The sequence below is a fragment of the Erithacus rubecula genome, assembly GCF_903797595.1.
Source record: "Erithacus rubecula genome assembly, chromosome: 1".
NCBI classification, from domain to species: domain Eukaryota; kingdom Metazoa; phylum Chordata; class Aves; order Passeriformes; family Muscicapidae; genus Erithacus; species Erithacus rubecula.
In genome coordinates, this window is record NC_136658.1 from 13,784,485 (window position 1) to 13,804,422 (window position 19,938).

General features: G+C 38.4%; 2 protein-coding genes across 4 annotated transcripts in view; both read right to left on the reverse strand.

Annotated features, from left to right (window-relative positions):
• Positions 1-19,938, reverse strand: part of ATP5PF (ATP synthase peripheral stalk subunit F6) — a 282,601-nt gene that overhangs the window by 193,028 nt on the left and 69,635 nt on the right. The gene's annotated exons all lie outside the window — the stretch shown is intronic.
• The window catches only part of APP (amyloid beta precursor protein), a 181,890-nt gene that overhangs the window by 140,325 nt on the left and 21,627 nt on the right, over positions 1-19,938 (reverse strand). For both annotated transcript variants that reach the window (XM_079299170.1, XM_079299169.1), the window contains exon 2: positions 3,715-3,882. In XM_079299170.1, the coding sequence (XP_079155296.1) occupies positions 3,715-3,882 (168 nt within the window). The remainder of the gene's footprint in view (positions 1-3,714; positions 3,883-19,938) is intronic.

The following is a 19,938-nucleotide window of genomic DNA, read 5'->3' on the forward strand; positions in this document are numbered from 1 at the left end:
AAAACAGCAAGAGAAGCCACCAGCTTACACTGAACACAAGAAAATGTGCAGATATGCTTCCAGGAGCACTTCCTATGAATTCAGTGTTAAGAGTTTAACTGAAGTCAAGAAAACTGGAAGGCAGCATCCGAGTATCTTCCATTTCCTTTGAAAAAGCAATCTACAGCCTGAGCTTTGCCATATTTAAACTGTATGATGTGTTGTCCAAATATAAACTCTGATAGTTCCTACGCTGCACTGAACTCCCACTCAAAAGCAGGAAAGCAAAAACAAGCAACATTAATCTTTCAAACATGTAGGTGGTTCTGCTTATTCCCTGTTCCTCCCTCTCTGCTCTGCAATGCTCCTCTGCTGCTACTTCCTGCATCAAGACCTCAAAATCCACCTAAGCTGACAGAGGACCACAAGAGGAAACAAAGAAAACCTCAAGGTTCACATTACACCTCTGAGGAGAAACACAAGTCTTTCTGCAGTCAATGCCCCTCCTAGCCCTGTGCTCTGCCCACCACTCTGGCCTTGCATTGTCAAGAGAAGCTCTTTTTAAAAGAAGAGCTAACAAGGAGGCAGAGGAACACGTCTACTTGCAAGTTTTGATGACAGAAGAGATGGTATTTTTTATTTTTTGAAGAATACCTTCAATTTTTTTTCAAAAATACCTTTAATCAGAGCTAGAGAATATGGGAAGTATTGTTTTTTTTTTTAATTAATGGTGAGTGGAGTTTCCTGATATATTAATTTTTTATTACTTCAGAGCTAAGGAGCCACAGAACAAGATCACTGCACTTGTGCATTGGGTTTCCTTTAGGTATGTCCCTCCTGGTCTTTCCCAAGCTGGAGGAGGAACTGGGTGCACTCCACAGGTTTTACCACAGGAGTGCATCTCCCCTGCAATGCAGTCATTATCACAAAGCCTGGAACAGTGCTCACAAGGGATCTGCAACAAAAACCAGATGGACAGATTTCTCAATGGAAGTACAGGGTGGAAAAGCCAAACTTTCCCTTGCTTGCTGTCACCTCAGGTTTATTCAGTAAAAAATGGTAAAAAAACCCCAGTTCCTCAGCAGATGGTACAAAGAGGTGCTACAGCAGGAGAGAAGAACCCAGAAAGCTGCTACAGTGCTTTTACAGGGAACACGAAGGCAGATGCAGGAAGAGTACCTGTCTGCTGGGTTAGCAGAGCATTTACACTCTGCCTCTGCCTAGAGCAAGAAATAAAGCACACAGGAAGAAGCAATCCTTCTTTTGGGAAAAAAAAAAAAAAGCAGCATTAAAGGAGGGAAAAGAAAGGAAAATATCATATTTGGCAAAAGCAATCAAAAAGGAGATTTTTAGCTGGGTGCTATTCCAACACAAGGGGTAGCACATCTCAGCCTTGCTGCTTACTGCTTCCTGCTAATGGGAAAATGCAAATTTGTCCCATTCCCTGATAGCAAGTACTGTCTTGCAGCCACGATAAACAGCAGAAAGCAAGGGAAATACTAGGCATATTTAGAATACCAGCCACAATAATAAAGAGTTCCCCAAAGCTAAGAAGCCAGTTTGAGTTGCATTTACTAGCAATCCTCTACAAATTAATTCCTTTGGTAGAAGTGGGTGCTATTATCCAACTCTTCCATTTCTCTTGTGGGGTGATAGGCAAGTTTAATAGCAAATATTAAATAATATAAATAGCAAAGCATCAGTGCCATTCCCTGGCCAAAGCCCAGCATGCCACAGACCTGATCAAAGGGGTGTGGGGAAGGAGGAAGGACCATGGGCAAGAGCTGTACAGAACTTCCTTTCATGCTGCAGGGTTGGATCAACTTCCATGTGGCTTTTTATTTTAAATTGCTGTCAGCAGATCTGAACTTTCTAGTATTTGCTGTTCATTTCTGTATTTATTACCAGCATTCAAAAACCTGGGGCTCGCATGATTTCACCTCTCCCCAAAAGAACTGCTGGTAGTGTCCCCATTGCTGCCACATGCTCTTACACCCCAGACCACCCCATGTCCCTTCTCCATCAGCAGCCTACAGCACTGTGCATCTCAAGGGTGTGTGGGACAGGACAGAAGGACAGCAGCAGTTTTTAGCAAACAAGCCAAAAGCATGCTGGTGAGCACAGCAGGAAAAAATGGGGGGTTTTGCCAGATTCCCACATTTCAACATACCACAGCAGAATTGGTCACTTCAAGTTGGTAAAAGCACACTGCTTCACATAATTAACAGAGATTAACTAAAATATGTAAATGCCCTACTCATTTTTAGGGAGTAGACTTGCTTACAGAACCCTGTAAGCCATACTTTCAACTGGAACTGGAGACACTCTAAAATCATGACAATCATCTAATACTAAGCTACTAAACTGTCAAGCACACAAAATATGGCTTAACACACTGGAATTTAAGTATTTACCTTTAAAAACCCAAGTAACACAAGGTCTCTCTGTTTCAGCTATGAGAAAATTTCAGATTTGCAAAAATATCAGGTTAAAAGAGACCTATCATGGCCATTTAGACCTTCCTCAGCTCCAGCTAGGACTCACATCTATGCCAGACCAAGCTGGGCTTTCACCCAGTTAAGCTCTCTCAGGTTCCATGCATGGCAAACAATTTTTCTCCTTAGACAGTATAACTTTTTCTTACTAGTCTCTTTGTAATTTAATATTCTATGTCTATTACCTTCTGACTGCTTTTGCTTACCTCTTCCCTTTACTTTTGAAAGGGCATTTTTTCTTCAATGCCACCCAAAATTTCAAAATGACCCAGCAGTCAGTTGATGGTTACACTCTGTGACCTTGTTCCAGAATCCTTCCCTACCTGCAGCATTTGTGGTTGAACCAACCTACCAAGATATTAATGTCTTGAAAGCCCCCAGACTTTCTAGTCTTACTTCCATAATTCATGTATTTATTTCTGTAACTTCAGATAGACTTACCACCCTTAGTCACTGATGCATTTTTAGTTACTGATACTCTTATTATTCCTTTGCCAGCTAATGCTATGGCAATATGCAAAAGTCTTCACTTAAAAAAAAAAAAAAGAGATGGTAACAGTAAATGTAAGAACTAAGGCAAGTCAAACCATGCCCTTTTGTTCTACTGCATGAAATAACATTTTCATTTCAAATTGTCACACACTGGTACAGGGTTATTATACTACCACATCATGGAGACAAAACAAAATTATATCCACATGTTCTTAGGATACAAGCAAGTGGGTAAGAAGTTTCTGCTCTCAAATATGAAATTAGTCATTGTGACTGCATCTGTAAGGGAAGCTTTTCTATTAAGAAACTCTGAATGGTTCTGTGTGTAGCAGGGGCCAATAACTCTGGACTGCACAAGTGCATTTCAGTGTCATGGTAGAACAACAGAAGTCATGTTACAGCTGATCTTTCCAAATCAGCCCAGAAAGACCAAGGGCATTTAAATAACAAACTGCCACCTCAGCTTTATTCAAAACACTTTATAAGAAAGAAGTCCATTGCCTACATACTATACAAAAATTATCCCCCAAGGGTAGAAGAGAGACAAAATTTTCCAACAATCCCAGTGACTTCCTCAGCAGCCAATTCCTGAAGCTGTTTTAATAGGTGCTGGAGAGAACCTCTTCAGAAAGGACAAGAAGGCAATGGAGCAAAAGAGGTCAAAAGATTCCCTTCAGATTGAGCTCTCCAGCACATGTCTGCTTTTTGAAAGAACAACCACTACAGTTTTTCCTGAGACAGCACTTACTTCCTGGCAGTACTGAAGAATCCCTTCTTTTGTCCCAATGCAGGTCTTGGTGCCAGAGGGGTCTGATTCCCACTTTCCATTCTGCACATTCATATGCATGTTGAGTTTGCCACAGAACATGGCAATCTGAGGCTCTGCCAGCAGCCCTGCATTGCCATCAGCAGGCACCTGGAAGGAGAAGAAAAGTTTTAATCTCACATTTGACATTTCAGTCCAGCCAAAGCAGCAGCAGGTCAAGCAAGGTTGAGAAACTCCAGACTCATCCACCCAATGCAGCAAAGACCAATATTTCTGATTCAGGGAGATGTGAGAAATGTGAAAGGGGTGTCCATAGAAATCCAGATTAAAATAGTATAATTTTAAAGCTGTAATCAAACTGTTTTGTGGCCCAAAAGTGTCTTCATACCAGCTTGGGCCAAACACAGAACAATGAGCACAGCTGTACCACAGTGATGATGTTTAATTATCTAAATAAAGCTATTATATTGTTGGGGAGGGTTTACTAACAACTAAATGAAAAGTAACAAGTTTTTAGCAAGACTTTCCTAAAAACTTCACAGTGTATCCTTTTTCAAACCCTTCCTTGTTGAGCTCTAATTTATCATGTATCTTATGAAGATGGGTTAACAGCAGCGTCCACCTAAGCTTTTCTTGGATTGAACCTCAAAATGCAGAGGGGTTGGAGAGCTATGAAAATGGCTCTGCTGAAGGTTTAGCTCACCAATACCATCTCCCATTAAAATACCAGGCTCAAGACAGGTGCTCCTCCTCTGCAAGCACAGACACTGCCCATGACACCCAAACCCCTGGGGCACAGAGCCAGACATCAGAGACATCCCAGCACAGGTTTCAATCTCTCCCATGGGACCAAAAACAAAAAAAAAACAAAAACAAAGCAAGAGCCAAACCCTGAAGGTATGAGTGAAAGGACTTGCTTTTTGTTTTATATCTGAGGAACAGGACACAGAGAAATCTCCTCTCTGGGTTAAGGACCTCAAGGGACAAATGCACAGCTCTCCACTGCCCCTCACACTCCAAAGTCAGTCAGTCATATTCAAGGTGCAGCAGAGTATTCATTTCAGTTTAAATATCTATTTTTAACTTTCAATCTCTTTAGCTAGAAGGCTTCTCAAGAGGAAAATTAAAAACATTTTTAAAATCCACAAAAAACTGAAGAATTATGGTTTCATAGGAGATAAGCAAACCCAGGATATTAGTTTGACTCTTTGTTTAAACAAACACAAAAAAATTAAATGAATTTCATATGCCTACAGTACTTAAAAAAAAAAAACCCTAACTCCACACTAAGAAACATTGCTGGAGTGAACATCTAACTATTCATTGGATTAGCATTGAAAGTGAAAAAACCAAAATTAAACCAAGGTTTGGTTTGGGTTTTTTTTAAAGAGAAAAGAGAGAACATTTCTTTTCCTGTCTTCATAACATGTGAACTTGTTATTGCAATTCAGCTCAAAAAAAAATCGAATAAAAAAAGACAGTTGAGGAACACCTCAACTGGCCAAGATTTCCCTTTACTATCTCAGTTTCTCTTCTCCTGTGCAATGAGTACATTCTGTACTATTTAACAGTCAAATATCACTGTTGTTCCCCTGGGTAATTAGAGAATTTTGCAATAACTAGGATGACACCTTGTCTTGGCTTGCCTTGATCAGGAAAACTATCACATGCTTACTCCTTCCAATACCTTCAGAAACTTAGGAGAGCAACTCAAATGTAACATGTCTGTCACAATCTGCAAAATAACCTCCAAGTTAATTATTTTATTTCTCTTTATACATGCAACATAACCTTATCAAAATTTCAATTAAAATGGAAGTGAGTCATTCCACAGATGATGTGTGGATGAGAACTTTATATTCCCAGTCCCCTTCTCCAACTGAGATCTTCAGTAAATTAATAAAGCACACAGTAGTCACACTGTGGCAGATTTTAGATTTTTTTCACTCAAAATCATAAATCAAAACCAAACTAAAGCATTTAGATCATAGAATCAAAGATTCATTTAGGTTGAATGAGACTAAGATTGAGGCTAGCTGTAAACTTAACACCACCAAAACCAAAATAAAAGCCAAAAATAAAATATAATTCCAAGTGATCTCTGTACAGTGTAAGTTCCTGATAATATAGAATCTCATGAAATAATACTAATTTTATGAAACAAACAATGGTTTTATCACGGAGACTCAACAGCAATATTTTTGGGGAAAGGTGGGAAAATGTAGCACTTTCTGTAAAACATATACACTTACAATGATTAAAAACTCAAAAAAAGCAGGAGACTAAAACATTAACAAACCTACACAGTGGTGAGTTGCCCCACACATACTATCATAACATTTTAAACATGTGAATGAATTAGTCACTGGTCACATCAAGGGTATATCCAGCTAAAATATGTGAGCTGGTGACAAATTTTATGCATCACTCAAATTTTCTTCATAACCAATGCTTTCATTCATTTACATTCATACCCTCACAAGAAAAAAATATCAGCATTACAATGTAATTAAATAATCTAGAGCAACAACCTACACTGATAAGCAGCTTCCATAGAAGGAACACTGAATAACAAAAAGCTACAATCCAGTTTGTTGCAACAACAACTGCAGTGGCAAATCTCTCCTTGACTAATCCTAAAGCCCTCAGGCAGACTAGTCTCCCAAAGAACAACTCATGGGACACAAATTCCATTAACAGCAACTATTTACTTCATTAGTATCCTGCAAAAGCAAAAACTCCAAGCACATTAATGGAATTGTAATCACATACTGTTTTTTCCTCCTTTCTATATGACTTTGAAGTAGCATAGCTTTTTTTTCCTGCCTCTTGGTGGAGATATTAAAGAAAAGAAAATCCAACCAACACTAAAGACTGAAATCAGAAGACAACTCTGTATGATGAAGCTCACTGGGTATGTAACTGCTTTGGATATGGAAAGAAGAGGAACATAATTCAGTTTTTTTTTCTCCTCAGATTGGTCAACTTAGGACAGAACAAGGTCAGTCTTAACAAGACCATCTGAATGGCATAATTTAATTACTGGAGCCTGTCTTTGAAAGTAGGTGTTTCATGGTATTCTTCTGTTATCTTTTTAGAGAAAATAGTCATTACAGTATTTATTTTATGTCAAAATGCTGAATTACATACAATGCATGGGGGAAAAAAAATAAAAATTATATAATGTAAGCATAAGGAGACTAAGATGTTGAGGATCTGTTTCCCTTCCATGCTAAGAGGTAGTACAGATGCCTCTGCCTTCCTGATTTTCAGGTCTGGCAATTTAACACATTTATTTTAGGAGAGATGCACACCCATATGGCACCCTGGGGCCATTTATGCCATTTCTGAGACACTCAAAAAGGATTTTGATAGCAGAATACAGAGGACTGAAAGAAGTTTATCTAATTGCAAAATTACCTTACATTAACAAAAAAGTGTGTGGAGTTTTTTAGCCCACTGCCATTCCATCATAATATCAAAATGCCTTTTCCTATCAAACTCCATCATTATTTAAGGCAGAAAATATAGTCCTCTCCCCACCTCCATTCTCTCTCATTGCTTTCTGCAGTTACAAAAACAATTAATATATTTGCTGACAGCACTTCAAAATCCTATTTAACCAACAAGTGTAGGCTTTTTTCACAATTCAGGTTATATTCAGAAAACACAGGCTGCAAGGCTTTACCCTCAAGAGGTTTTCCATCAAGGAACCAAAGTAACACAATTTCAGATACCTCTGCTATTAAGAACCACAACATAATAGGGAAATAAGCATCAGACCTTCTATGTGCTTTTATTAACCATTGGAACACCAAAAGCCAATCCCCAGACATCCCTAAGACAGCTCCTGTGATATATATTCTGTAATATATATTGCTTTATTCTGAAAACACTACCCTGAAGATACTTATTTAAAGTTTATTTAATTTGCAATAACTACTTCATTTACAATTACTTTCAAGGAGAGGACATTCAATAGCAACTTTATATCTACAACTTGGTCAAAAACAACTGTCCTCTTTATTTTAGGAGATTACTAAAATGATCCCTCCCTGATTTTCATTTTTAATGCTAACATCAGTTCAAACCCTCAACCAAGAAGTCAGCAACTACAGTTTTAAGGTTTAACAACAGTAAAATAGGCTTTGTTAGGACCTTCACAGAACATAAATGCTTTAAAGACCATTTGTATTTAAAAACCTCTTCATGTAGACTCACAATGAAAAAAAATCTGCTTTCTTAAAAACACAATCAGGACCAAAAATTTTATTTAAAAAATAAGCCACCTAAATTAGATAAGGAGGAAAGAGCAAATAATTGTCTCCTCACAACTTTAGGATGGCTGTTTAGCAAAACCAAGGAAAATTTGCCATCTCCTCACTTTTCCTAAGAGATGAAAAAGAGTAAGAGGTTGTCAAAATCAAGGTGAATGATTTAGAAACAGTGTTTCATTGTACAATGTTCACATAGAAAGAGCAGCAGCAATTACTGGTGTCAACAGCCTATAGAAATAGATCAGAAAAAACATTTTACTGATTCTGCAGTAAAATTGCTCAGTACAGCTGCTCCTCTTGGAAGACAAACATTTATCACAAACAGTTGCAGAAAGAACCACCTTCCTAACCTGCAAAAAAACCCTGTGAACATCCATATCTAATTTACAAAAAGCCATCATACAAAATTTGGTTGAGAAACAAATTTCATCAATAAGCTACTGGAAAACTGGAGAAGTTTATTTGACCTGACTATAACTTACTTAACCCAAGTGCAAATATCTGCACACTGTTCTCCTGGCCTGCTTCATAAAAGATGCCAAAATGCATCACAACAGTGCAATATCCACATCTCCACAGCAGCTCAAGGATCAACTGGTCCACAAATAAATTAAAAACAGGTCTGCCTTCAAGCCTGCAGAAGAAAATATAATATTCTTAAAATATCTTTTGGCAGCCAACCATTCTCCTCACTCATGTCCTTCACAAGGTCCTGAGATATAAGTTGTATTTATTCCATACATCTTAAGTTTTAGTGCTTCCCTCAGGTCACGTTCCAAGTACTTGAAGAACAACACCCCAACCAGCCCCAGGCATCTGTTTACCCTGTAATCAAGTATCAAAACCAAACCAAAAATTATGTCAGGGCTAAGCACTGAGTTCACAAGGCAATGGAGCAACAGGGAAGTGAGTGCTCCCCTCTCCAAAGATCTAAGTGAACCAGCAACCAAGGGCATACTAGAGATATTCACAAGACTTGAGCAGAAGTGTCTGCAGAAACAGCTGACCTGCATGTGCATGTGTGAACACAGGAGCAAAGGGATTTCCCTTCCTGGGGTCTCTGGAATCACTAGGCAGCAATGAGATGAACCACAAGAGCAGCAGAAGCCTAGCTCCTGTGCTGAACCTGTCTAGCATCACCTTGCACACATTTCCATGCTCCTCTGAGGGACTAAAAATTAAAATTTAGCTACAAAAATCATCACTGCTGAATGTAGTTATAAATGTGAGGAGTTATCACAGGGGAGTACACCATAAAGGCAGAAGGCAGATCTTTCCATCAGCTACATGAACATAACAGAACCACATTCCTCTCTAAATGTCAAGAGTTTTTTACCTATCACCATTATCAGCAACATGCTTGCTTCCAAAAAAAAAAAAAATAAATAAAAACCAAAACAAGCCCAAAAAGCCACACTCCTACAACCTCCAATTTGAATGTTGTTTGGTCACAACCAGAGCAGGAGTGCCAGCAGTTTGCTATGGGTGATGATTTGCATCACTGGGGGCAGGAGCAGGGACAACCTTCACCCAACCAGCTCTTCTCTGGAGTTACCTTAACAGTCCATACCAAAATTTACAAACCCCAAGTTAGCCATGGATATAACAGTAACTAAAAACACCCACAACTAACAGGTACCTGCAGGTACCTCTACACAGTTTAGTCACAATGTTTTATTAAAAATGCCACTTTGGCAGGAAGAAAAATTGTAACAAGCAGATTGACCAAAATTACCCAAGACTGGAAACATTCAAAGTCCAGCACCAACTAAACAGTAACATAGGGGATGGGGAGGTAGAGAGACTGGAATAATATCAAGATTTTACAGGCCTAATAAAAAGTGCATTAAGAAGATTAAAAAAAAAAAAACAAAAACAAAAACAAACAAAAACAAAAACAAAAAAAAAACAAAAAAAAAAAAAAAAAAAAAAAAAAAAAAAAAAAAAAAAAAACCTAAACTTGCTCCCTAGCTATTAATTCAGATTGTGAAACAGTCATTGGTCATTTACAGAACTATATGTGTTGACAGTAGGGTAAACAAGAAAAAGACAAATCCTGACAGAATTCATGAATTCCTTAATTATCTTTTACTCATTTGGAAAAATAGGAGAGAAAAAAAGGATGAAATTCAGCAAGTATGCAATTTTTACAAAGGAAGTGTTTAATGATACCAATAAATATGACAAGTGTTGTGGCTTTCTTTAGTATGTCTGTGCATGCAGAAATGCTAATGATACTGCATTTAAAATTTCATCACCTGCAGGGCTGTTACTATCTCAAAACAACATAGGACTGTTTTACAGGGCAACCCAAGCTTTTGCACTGAAATAAAACACTACAAACAATCTAATTCCAGCATTCTATTTTTTATTCCAACACTCAAAGCCACTATCACCTTAAATAAATACATGAAGTAGAACAATAATAACAGTGCATTTCACAGTAATGCAACAGATCACAGAACCACTCCAAGCTCAGTAATAACTTCAGGGGTCCTATCATACTCACTGCTGCAAAACTAAAGCTACAAGGTGAGAGCAAATATTTTAAAAAGCCCTAACTTCTAGTTTGCATTAACATTAAAGCATCTCTTTTTTTTAGTGGTATACATTATATTTTAAGGCTACTTCATTGCATGTGCATCTAGGAAGGATGTGAAAAGGAAAATTACTATATGCAGTGCAGCAATGAGGAAGACACACAGACTCTCCTTTAGCAGTTGTAAAGATAAAACATTTATTGGAAAAAAACAGGCCTTTTTATGTTCTAAACTTAAGCAAAACAAGCATGCATTGGCTGCCTGCCACTGCAGGTGCTGCTCATGTGTCCTTTTACCCAACCACCCTTTTGATCATCCAGTGTCCATGTGTCTCCCCAGCCAACCACTGCCCCACACACCAGGTGACCACATGCTAGTTATACAATTTGTTCTCTGGTTATATAACCTGTTTTTTACCTTACTGTTTGTTGAACCTTTCCCAGGGATCAAGAGTGAACAGAAATGAACAGGATTTAACAATGATGAAAAGGGCCCTTATTCTATTAGGCTCTTCTTATCTCCCACATCTCTCCCTTTGTTTAATCAATTAAAAAAAAAAAGAAAAAAGACAACTATGCCATATACTACTAAACATTTAAACCATACCCTGAAGCCAAGGCTGTCTAGCCAAGAAAACAAATCCCACAAATTACCTTCATCACATTGTTGCAGCTGCCTACTAAGCTGCTTAAGGTTGCTGATGTTTTTATGATTTTCTATTTGTCCATTTCCAAATAATCTAATTTACTTCTAGTTATTACTGTGTGAACACTTCACAATGAAATATAAGTGTTTCACAAGAGTCTGGCCTAATTTACTGAATAGTTTGAAGAAAAACATGATTGTTGTGATTCTCAGGTGATGGAGGGCATCACCTACCAATCCCATTTGTAGCACGTACTTCTCATGGTGCTTTAGTTACATGCCAACAAGACAAAAGATGTGCTATGAAATACAATTATTCAGAATGTTCCACTTTTGAAATAAAACACTTAACTTACACTAAATACAAACTATATACAAGATTAGAAAACCTGAATGGATCCTGAAACGTTTTCAGATGTAACATGACTGAACAAGGAAGAGTGGGGATAACATGGTAACAACTCTTCAAAAACACCAGCATATGCCTGTGACATGAACAACATGCACATGGAAAACCATCCAGCAAGGTGGCATCAGAAATGTCTATATTTTGCCAATTCATAGAAGGTCTAGGCTCTGTCTTTATTCCAGGGACATTTTTCATCCCATAATTCCCCTACTGCTCACCTGGCCTTTTTCTTGTGTTCCAATATAAACAAAACTTTCTCTACCTGAGCAAAATTCACTACAGTCAGAAGAGCTGTAATTTTCCTTGTGAAACAGGACCTCCAACCTGCATCAACTAGATTTCAAAGGAAACTCTGAGATGGCTATTTTATTTTCATTATTACTTGTACACAGTTCTTTATCTGCCCTCGATACAGAGGCACCATCTACACTGCTAATGCAACTCTTGCACAGACTGCATTATTCATTCTCCAAATGATGCAAAATGGAATCATCCTCTGCTGCTATTGGTCTGAGCCACAAACATCTGAATAAAGCCATGTGAGAAGTCTGATGTAATTCACCAGTTTTAACAGGAGGTGTTTAAGCTATTTTGCACTATGACTGCACTCCACGTGTATGCCAAAGATCCCTCTCATCTTCTGATGTGAAACTATTCTTTGCTCAAGTGGTGAGTCTGTGACTCAGTCTGCTCTGAAAGCTGTCTGACTAGTTGGATTACTAGAATTATTATTATTATATCTTAAAAATAACAACTGCCCAATTTCATTCCACAAACAATGTGAAGATGAGTTAACAAAATATTTCTGGCATTTGCTGCCTTCTACCACCAAGTGTTTGACATGATGACCTGCTGACTGCTACAAGGAGGAACATGCCCACAAGATCCTTCCTGAAATACTCATGCTACCAAAAATACCAACACATCTCTAATTAGACAAACCTTTTTTGGCACACAAAAACACTGCTATAAGCAAGCCAGAAGGAACTAATCTGTCAACAGCAGGATTAAACATGTAACAAATTACCTGGATTACTTTCAAGGCATATACAAAAGTCAGAGTCAAGTAGATGGTTGACAGATTTCATTTGTTTTGAGTTGAAGGTACAGTTCTTCAATCTTTCCTCTATAAAAATCTATTAATTTTATTTCTCCATAACAGAACTGTAATGAGGGAATTAATGAGGGAATTGCTAGACACCCATGCTGAAACAGATCCTGCCCAGTATCTGTTTTTAGGGTACTTGAATCACCTGTTACTAAAAAAACATAGAAACACCCCACCCAAACTTCACTGTCCCACTAGATACAAGCTATTTTCATATCACTGTGCACCTCATTACTGGTTTTTTAACAGCTACTCCATGTCCATAAGGTTTTTTCACAATAATAATGTAGCACATTCAAAATGTGAACACATGTGCTATGCCCCACTCCCATGGTCTCCAAGGTGAAGCCATTTCTCCATCTCTCTGCTTTCTGGCTCTAGCAGACAGAGACAGCTTATTTATTGCATCTACCAGACCAAAGACAAGACCATCATTATTGCATATATAAAATATTAACAATAAAAATGTAAGTAATAAAGAAAAAGACCTTCAGAATTGCTTAGCAGAAAAAGGCAAGGGATTCCTCTGGAGTCTGGGAAGAATAAGAATATTCTTTCATTCTCTCAATTGGGTACATTTCAGGTTTCAGCTCTATAGTTTGCATTCTGCATGTTCTTTCATTGATTAAATGCTACTGTACATGACCTTCATATGATTGTGCTAATAGTCAAAACCAAAAATCTTTACCTTTTTTAGGACCTATGATCAAGAAATAAAGAGTAAGGAAAAAAACCCAAGCAAATGAAGACACAGTGAAGCCCTCAGAAACAACCCAGCAGCTTCATTCAGTGAACTGGCCAACAAACATAAACATTGTATAAGCCAGGAGTCTCTACTGAAAATAACAAATCTGAAAAAGACCTTAGTGAAAAAAAACAAAGCCCTAAAGGTTTGACCACACAAAGCAGTTATTCTAGAGAACACAACTCTTCAGCTTAAAAAAGTTGAGCAAAATCACCCAAAATTGGATGTGAAGGAATTCAGTCAGCCTCAAATAAAATAAATCTAATGACACAATAATCAGATAGTTGTGATAATCTTATGACTTTCCAAAATCCATTATTCAAGAAATTCAAGAAAAGAAAACAGGAAAAAAAAAGCAACTAATATGCGGGAAGCAATATGGGACAAGACAAAAAAAAAAAAAAAGTTCAACCCACTCATCCCAATACATGAAGGCCACCCTAAAGTAGTACACTAATTTTTCCAATACATATATTTAAATGTACAAACCCTGCCTCTGGTATCTTACAGGCATATGTTCTCACTCTTTCCTATTTAATACTCCCACCATGAGTTGTGGATTTCTGATCTTATTGAGTGCTATGACCAACCTGACCAACTCCAGCTGTTGGGTAGGTCTGGGAGCCAGGGAAACTAGAATCTGTCAATCCAAGAACTTTTTTCCAGTGTGGTATTTCTATTGTATTTTTTTAATAACACAGAAATATGTACCACATGCAAGTTTAGTTATGCAAAACACTGAAACACAAGAAAAACTGTACTTGACAACCCTTGCTCCTCTATGGGAAGACATGCTGTTATTGCGGTTGCCAGAATCTTAAAGAAACATCTCCCATTCAGACAAGGATAGAGAAAGCAATTGATTGAAGAGGTGAACCAGAAGCCAAAAATTCAGAATATGGGTTTCTCATTTTTTTAATTACACTAAGACTTTTAGAGTTGTCTTCCAGGTCCACCCACTAACAGCAGCTGCTCTCTGACTAGACAACAGTGAAAGGAGAACAGACATGCTCACACACATAAGGCTCATGAGAAGTACTGCATTCAAACACAGCATCCTTAAAAGCTGTATTTCACATTCACATTAATTGAATTTAACAGATTTCCATAAAAAAGACTAAGATGAACTTGGAGACAACTTTCAGATCCTCAAATGATGAAGATAAATGAGATTATCTGCTGTTAACTGTTATAGTCAGATGCAAGAGAAATGATCCAGATAAGATGACATAATAAAGATGAAGTGCTGCTTCCTTGCCCATAAGTAGACTAAAATCACCACAGATCATTAAGCATTAAAAAACAACAAAGAATTAGCCCTCTTCTAAGGAGGGTAAGACACCTCCTTAATCATGCTGGAACCACACACTTGAAAAGTGAGCATTTTTTGTCTTAAATAGCTTAATTGTATTTGTGCTATGTATTCCAGAACACATAAATCCTTCAAATAACGGCTTAATTTCTAGGATTTTTTTCATTTGTCTTTTAAATGAATAATCTGAAATATTAAAACATCTTGCTTTTGACAGTCATCAGCTGATAAACCATCATCACAAAAGAGAAAACAATATTATGCTTTCCCAGCTCCTGCTTGTTGCTTTATTGAGATATAATGATGTAGACCATGAAAGATGTCACACATGGTGCAACAATGGAAGGGAAAAAATTTCATTTGGCTACTAAGCCTGTGCTCTACTATAGAAAATTCAACTGAACACTAATGATGCCTTGTGTGGGGAGTATAAGGAAGCCTTATTTCCATACACTAATAGAGAAACAATGGTTTAGTGGTTTGGGTTTGCCAGTTTGAGTTTTCTGCCTAATGCACTAATTATGTAGTGGATCTAGCACTGGTTAAATTGCCAGAATTACTAGAATTATTTACTCACTTTCTGATGTGAGCTAAGGGTTAGGAGGAGGGCAAAGCAGGCTCAAACTTTAAAGGGTATAAAGAAAACTTTATTAACAGAATTAAAAGAAAAATAATAAGAAAACTTGAATAAACTTTTAGAACACTTTTCCTTCCCCCACACCTTCTTTTCTTCCCTACTAACAAAATAAAGAGACAAAGACCTGGGACTTTTAGTCAGTTTATTTCTAGATTAGCCTTTCTTCAGTTCTCTTAGGGAAAGGAGTCTCCCTTGCCATGCTACGGAGGCTTTTCCACAAGAAACAGCTCTCTCATGGCTTCAATGCCACAGCAAATCAGCGTTCAGGAAAGGAAAACCTGTTTGCAGTGAGAAAAGTCCCTCTCATACCTTGCAGCTTTCCCACAGCTGCTTTTATGGGCCATGTCAACTTATTGGGGTGCTATTTTAAGGATGAGCTGTTCTAGCATCATTCTCTTCATCTCTCTCTGGGAACAGAGGGTTTTTATTACCATCCCTAGGGCAAGGTTTCTCATCTCTTTCATCTCTTTTTGTTCATGTTTCTTTTGGATTATAGCAACATTTACTTGTATCAATACTGGTGCCTCAGCTCACAGTTGTGTTAGAAAGCTACACCTCCCTAGTGCATTTCTGTGAATTCTGGAGAAAAACAGACTGATACATCAAATATATCTTCACCATAGCCAAAAGAATTTCAGCCTAAGACTAAGGCATCTCCTCAATCCCCTCCCATTTAGAATCTGACTCTTTCTTCACTGACTTACAAGCCTAATGTTGTTTTCTCAATGTGCCTACACTTTTTGATTCAGGAGACAGGACACTCAGGATTCAGTGTAACAAGACTTAAGTCACTTTATTCGTTGTGAGCACACTTAAATGGGGTGCTTGAGCTTTCCTGGGCTCACACAGCTGGTTGGTCACTGTTTCAGTCACTCATCTCTTCTCCCAGTGATACATCAGCACCCAGGGTCCAACAGGTGAGCTGGGATTTTCACCCAGGTAACTGCTTGCCTTACAGGTTGGCTGGATTTCAAACTGCAGCCCCCAGAAAAGCTGCAATATACACTGCCACAGGCACTTTTTAAGTGGTTCATCTGGGTGCCAGTCTTCAAACCTAGCTAGCTAATTAGCTCTTCCAAACCAGATAGTTGATCATCTTCAGCAAGTCCCCACAGGGAACCACCCTCTCCCAAACTGAAAATCAGACTTCTGTTAACCAATGACAAATGGCTGTGAACTTTTAAGACTGGCTCAGTCACAGTATGCAGTGAAAGCAGAAATAACAAGTATTTTATTTCACTTGATGCAACATCCAAGGACTACAGGCAGGGATGATGACCCCTGACAGGGAATTTGGCCACAGTACTAAATGTAAAGCCCAAACTCTACACAAGCTGCCCACAATCCAAACACCACAGAGCAGCAACACAACAGTTTATTTCTTCTCAAATTCTCCACACAGATATATTTGCAGATATTAAGAAGTACTTACAACCCACATTGGCAAAAGCTGCCCCAAGCTTCAACAAAGCCTCTTCTATGGAGGTTTCTTCCTCTTCTGAATGAATATGCTGAAAGTTGCACACAATTGTTTTCACACTTGGGCCATGAACCTTTAAACCCAAGATGTCTCACACAACTAGGCTTCACTTCACTAGTGCTGAGAGACTGAAAGAAATGGTACCACTGAAAACACAGTACTAAATACAGCTGATGCTAGTAATTGCTCTAATACCTTGCTCTTATTGCATGTAGCAGCTAAGGTAATCCAAGGCAACCAACATCTGCCTTCCTATTCCCACCTTCAGAAGTCTCCCTCCATGTACAACTCTGTTCTGCTGCTGAAAGTAGCAGCAGCCACACTGTCAGGGTTCCTTGAACATGGCACAGCAAAAGTAAAAAAATAGTAAAAAGATGACCTGAAAATATACCACAGAGCTGAAAAGTCCAAGTAAGGAAGACTCCATCTTCATATGTGACCATCTCAAGCACTACCTTCTAAACAGAAAGACACCAAGAATTACTTAGTGCTTTCAACCTAAAACAGGTGAAAAGGTCAGAGATCTGCACCGGAGCTTACAATCCTTCTCCTTCCAGCTGGCAACAACCACTTCCCAGCTAGAGACAGACTTCTCAGTGAGCTATAAGCAAGCAGTCTTCCCCTCCAGCTCCTCCCTTCCTGTCGACAAGCTCAGGAATGTGGTCACAGTTCCCAGCACTTGCCAAGATGTCAAGAGGGTTCAGCTTAAAACAGCACAGTGCTCATCTCCAGAGGCGCTGGAAACCCTAAAGAGAAGACACACACGAGTTCCCTCACTTGTGCCCAGCCTCAGCCAAAATAAGTGTTCCTCATTCATCACACTCAGTCTGCAGTGCTGAGGCACTCCACACAGTGCAGGATCCCAAACTGAAGATTTACTCAAAATAAAGCAATTCTTAGTTGCACAGTATGTACACACACATCAAGGGAACTTCACTAATGGCATACTCCCATGTCAGCAAAATCACCCACAACCACAATATTTTGAGAACTGAGTATTTTTAAAGAGTTCCTCAACTCATTTCAACTGGCAACAGAGTTCTCTCTTTTGCTGACAGGGCCACATGGTCTTTCATTCTCATCCTCTGCAGTCAGCCAGTGTACATTATGTGGTTCTCCCTGTCTTTAACATAATAGGGAATATCATCCATTAACATCAGCACTGTTTGCACTTGCACTGTAGAACCGAGAGGACAGAGGAAGCTCTTTCAAGGTAACAAAGAATATCATCAAAAGAACACATACTTCGTTTTAGATACACCTTAATTCTCTTTTGCTACACAAAGAAAACAAGTATCAAATCTATACTAGCAATGAGCTCATTCCAGTCTCCCAAAGGTAAATTGTCACCAAGGCATTTTTCTTCCTCTAACCATCCCTGACTTTGGCAAACATCATTTCACCTTATTGATTTACAAATGAAAACTACTGAGAGAATTTTAGTACTTCTGCAACAATTCCTCAGCTTTTAACAGGAAAAAGACAGTCACTGCTTTTCTTCCACATTCACAGTGAATTACATTCCACATCCATGCTTTTCACCATGTCAGTAAATCTTCAGAGTATGTTTGCCTGACAGGTTTAGAGAGTCTACAACATATATCTCTTCCCACATTATAGAGAAGACTAAATTAAATGCAGATTTGTTTTAAATGTCAAGCCATCAGTTCGTAGCCTTTTCAAACAAGTAAGGGATTGAAATTATTTTTTCTAGTGCTTGCAAGGTTTCAGGGTGGTGATGTCATCAGACATTTTGACCTGTTCTCATGGGACTTGCAAAATCTCTCTTCCTCACACAGATACTACATTCTGTGTCTAGCTCAGGGAACTTTGTGAGAAATTAGCTATCTACCCACTCATGATTCAAAACTTTTTATTTGAATTTGTCAAATGCAATCATTCTGAATAAACAAATGCAGTGACACACAACAGACACATGATTATACAAACAGCAACACTGAAGGACTAAAAACTGATTTATCTCCTGCATTAGGGTTTGCATGAAATAACAAAGCTACAGGACAGCAATACAAAGATAGTTTCACACACAGCAACAAGGGAGGGTCAAAACAACAATGAAGTTTCTTTTCTAGGTTCAAGACCATCCAGGTCACTGGCCAAGTACTTTTCCATTGAGGGAAACATAAGAGACTTTATTAAGAGACGTCTAAATAACACCATTGAAAAGGCATCACTCCCACTGAAGACTGAATTAAAGACATGCAAGAGTTTAAATCATACTTTTTTAGTCTGAGTATTACTAAAGTATTCTGAAAATCTGGGTCAGAGATGTAAGGTGGACAGACCCAAAAATGCTCCTAAAGTGAGATTTCCCACAGGGATGTCTTTCCTGCTCCCTTAAAACAGTTTTATCTTCAAGTATTCATTTTTAGAAGTGCTAATAGCACAAAGTCTCAGGGCCACTGCAGAGGCTGGGAACACTGCCATGCAGGGCTCTCTCCACCCTCCCTCCCAGGAGGGGCATCCCTGGGAGATGCAGCAATGCAGTCATCCTGTATTAACACCATACTGTGAAATAACATCTGAGAAATACATTACTCAGCTTTCTGCAGTCAGGTAGAAGCTTGTTAAAAATAATCAGAGCCTTTACCCAACACTGGCTTCACTCCAAACACACCACTGAGGAAGGCAGAAACTTTAAGAACTGAAAAATCTGAAAAAAACCCCAAACTTCAGTAAATCTGTATTTGGGGAATTGGAAGTATTATCATTGTGCTAGCTATATATTAAACTGCTTACAAAGTCTGTCAGAAAAAATAATCAAAGTTAAGATGCAATTATAGCTAAAATTTGATGAGAAGCTCATTTGAGAGTTAACAGTAAATTATTAGAAAAGCAAACACCTCATATTAACTCTGTTTACCAAATACCTTCTTCAGACCACCATTTGAGCACTCCTTCTCTCATTCTTTATTCTACTGAAAACAGCACATGGCTACAAAACCTGCATTGTCCCAGCTGCCATTCAGTCTTTCATGAATCACAGATCTGCAGCACAATACAAAAACACTCAAGCATTCATTCTTGGAAGG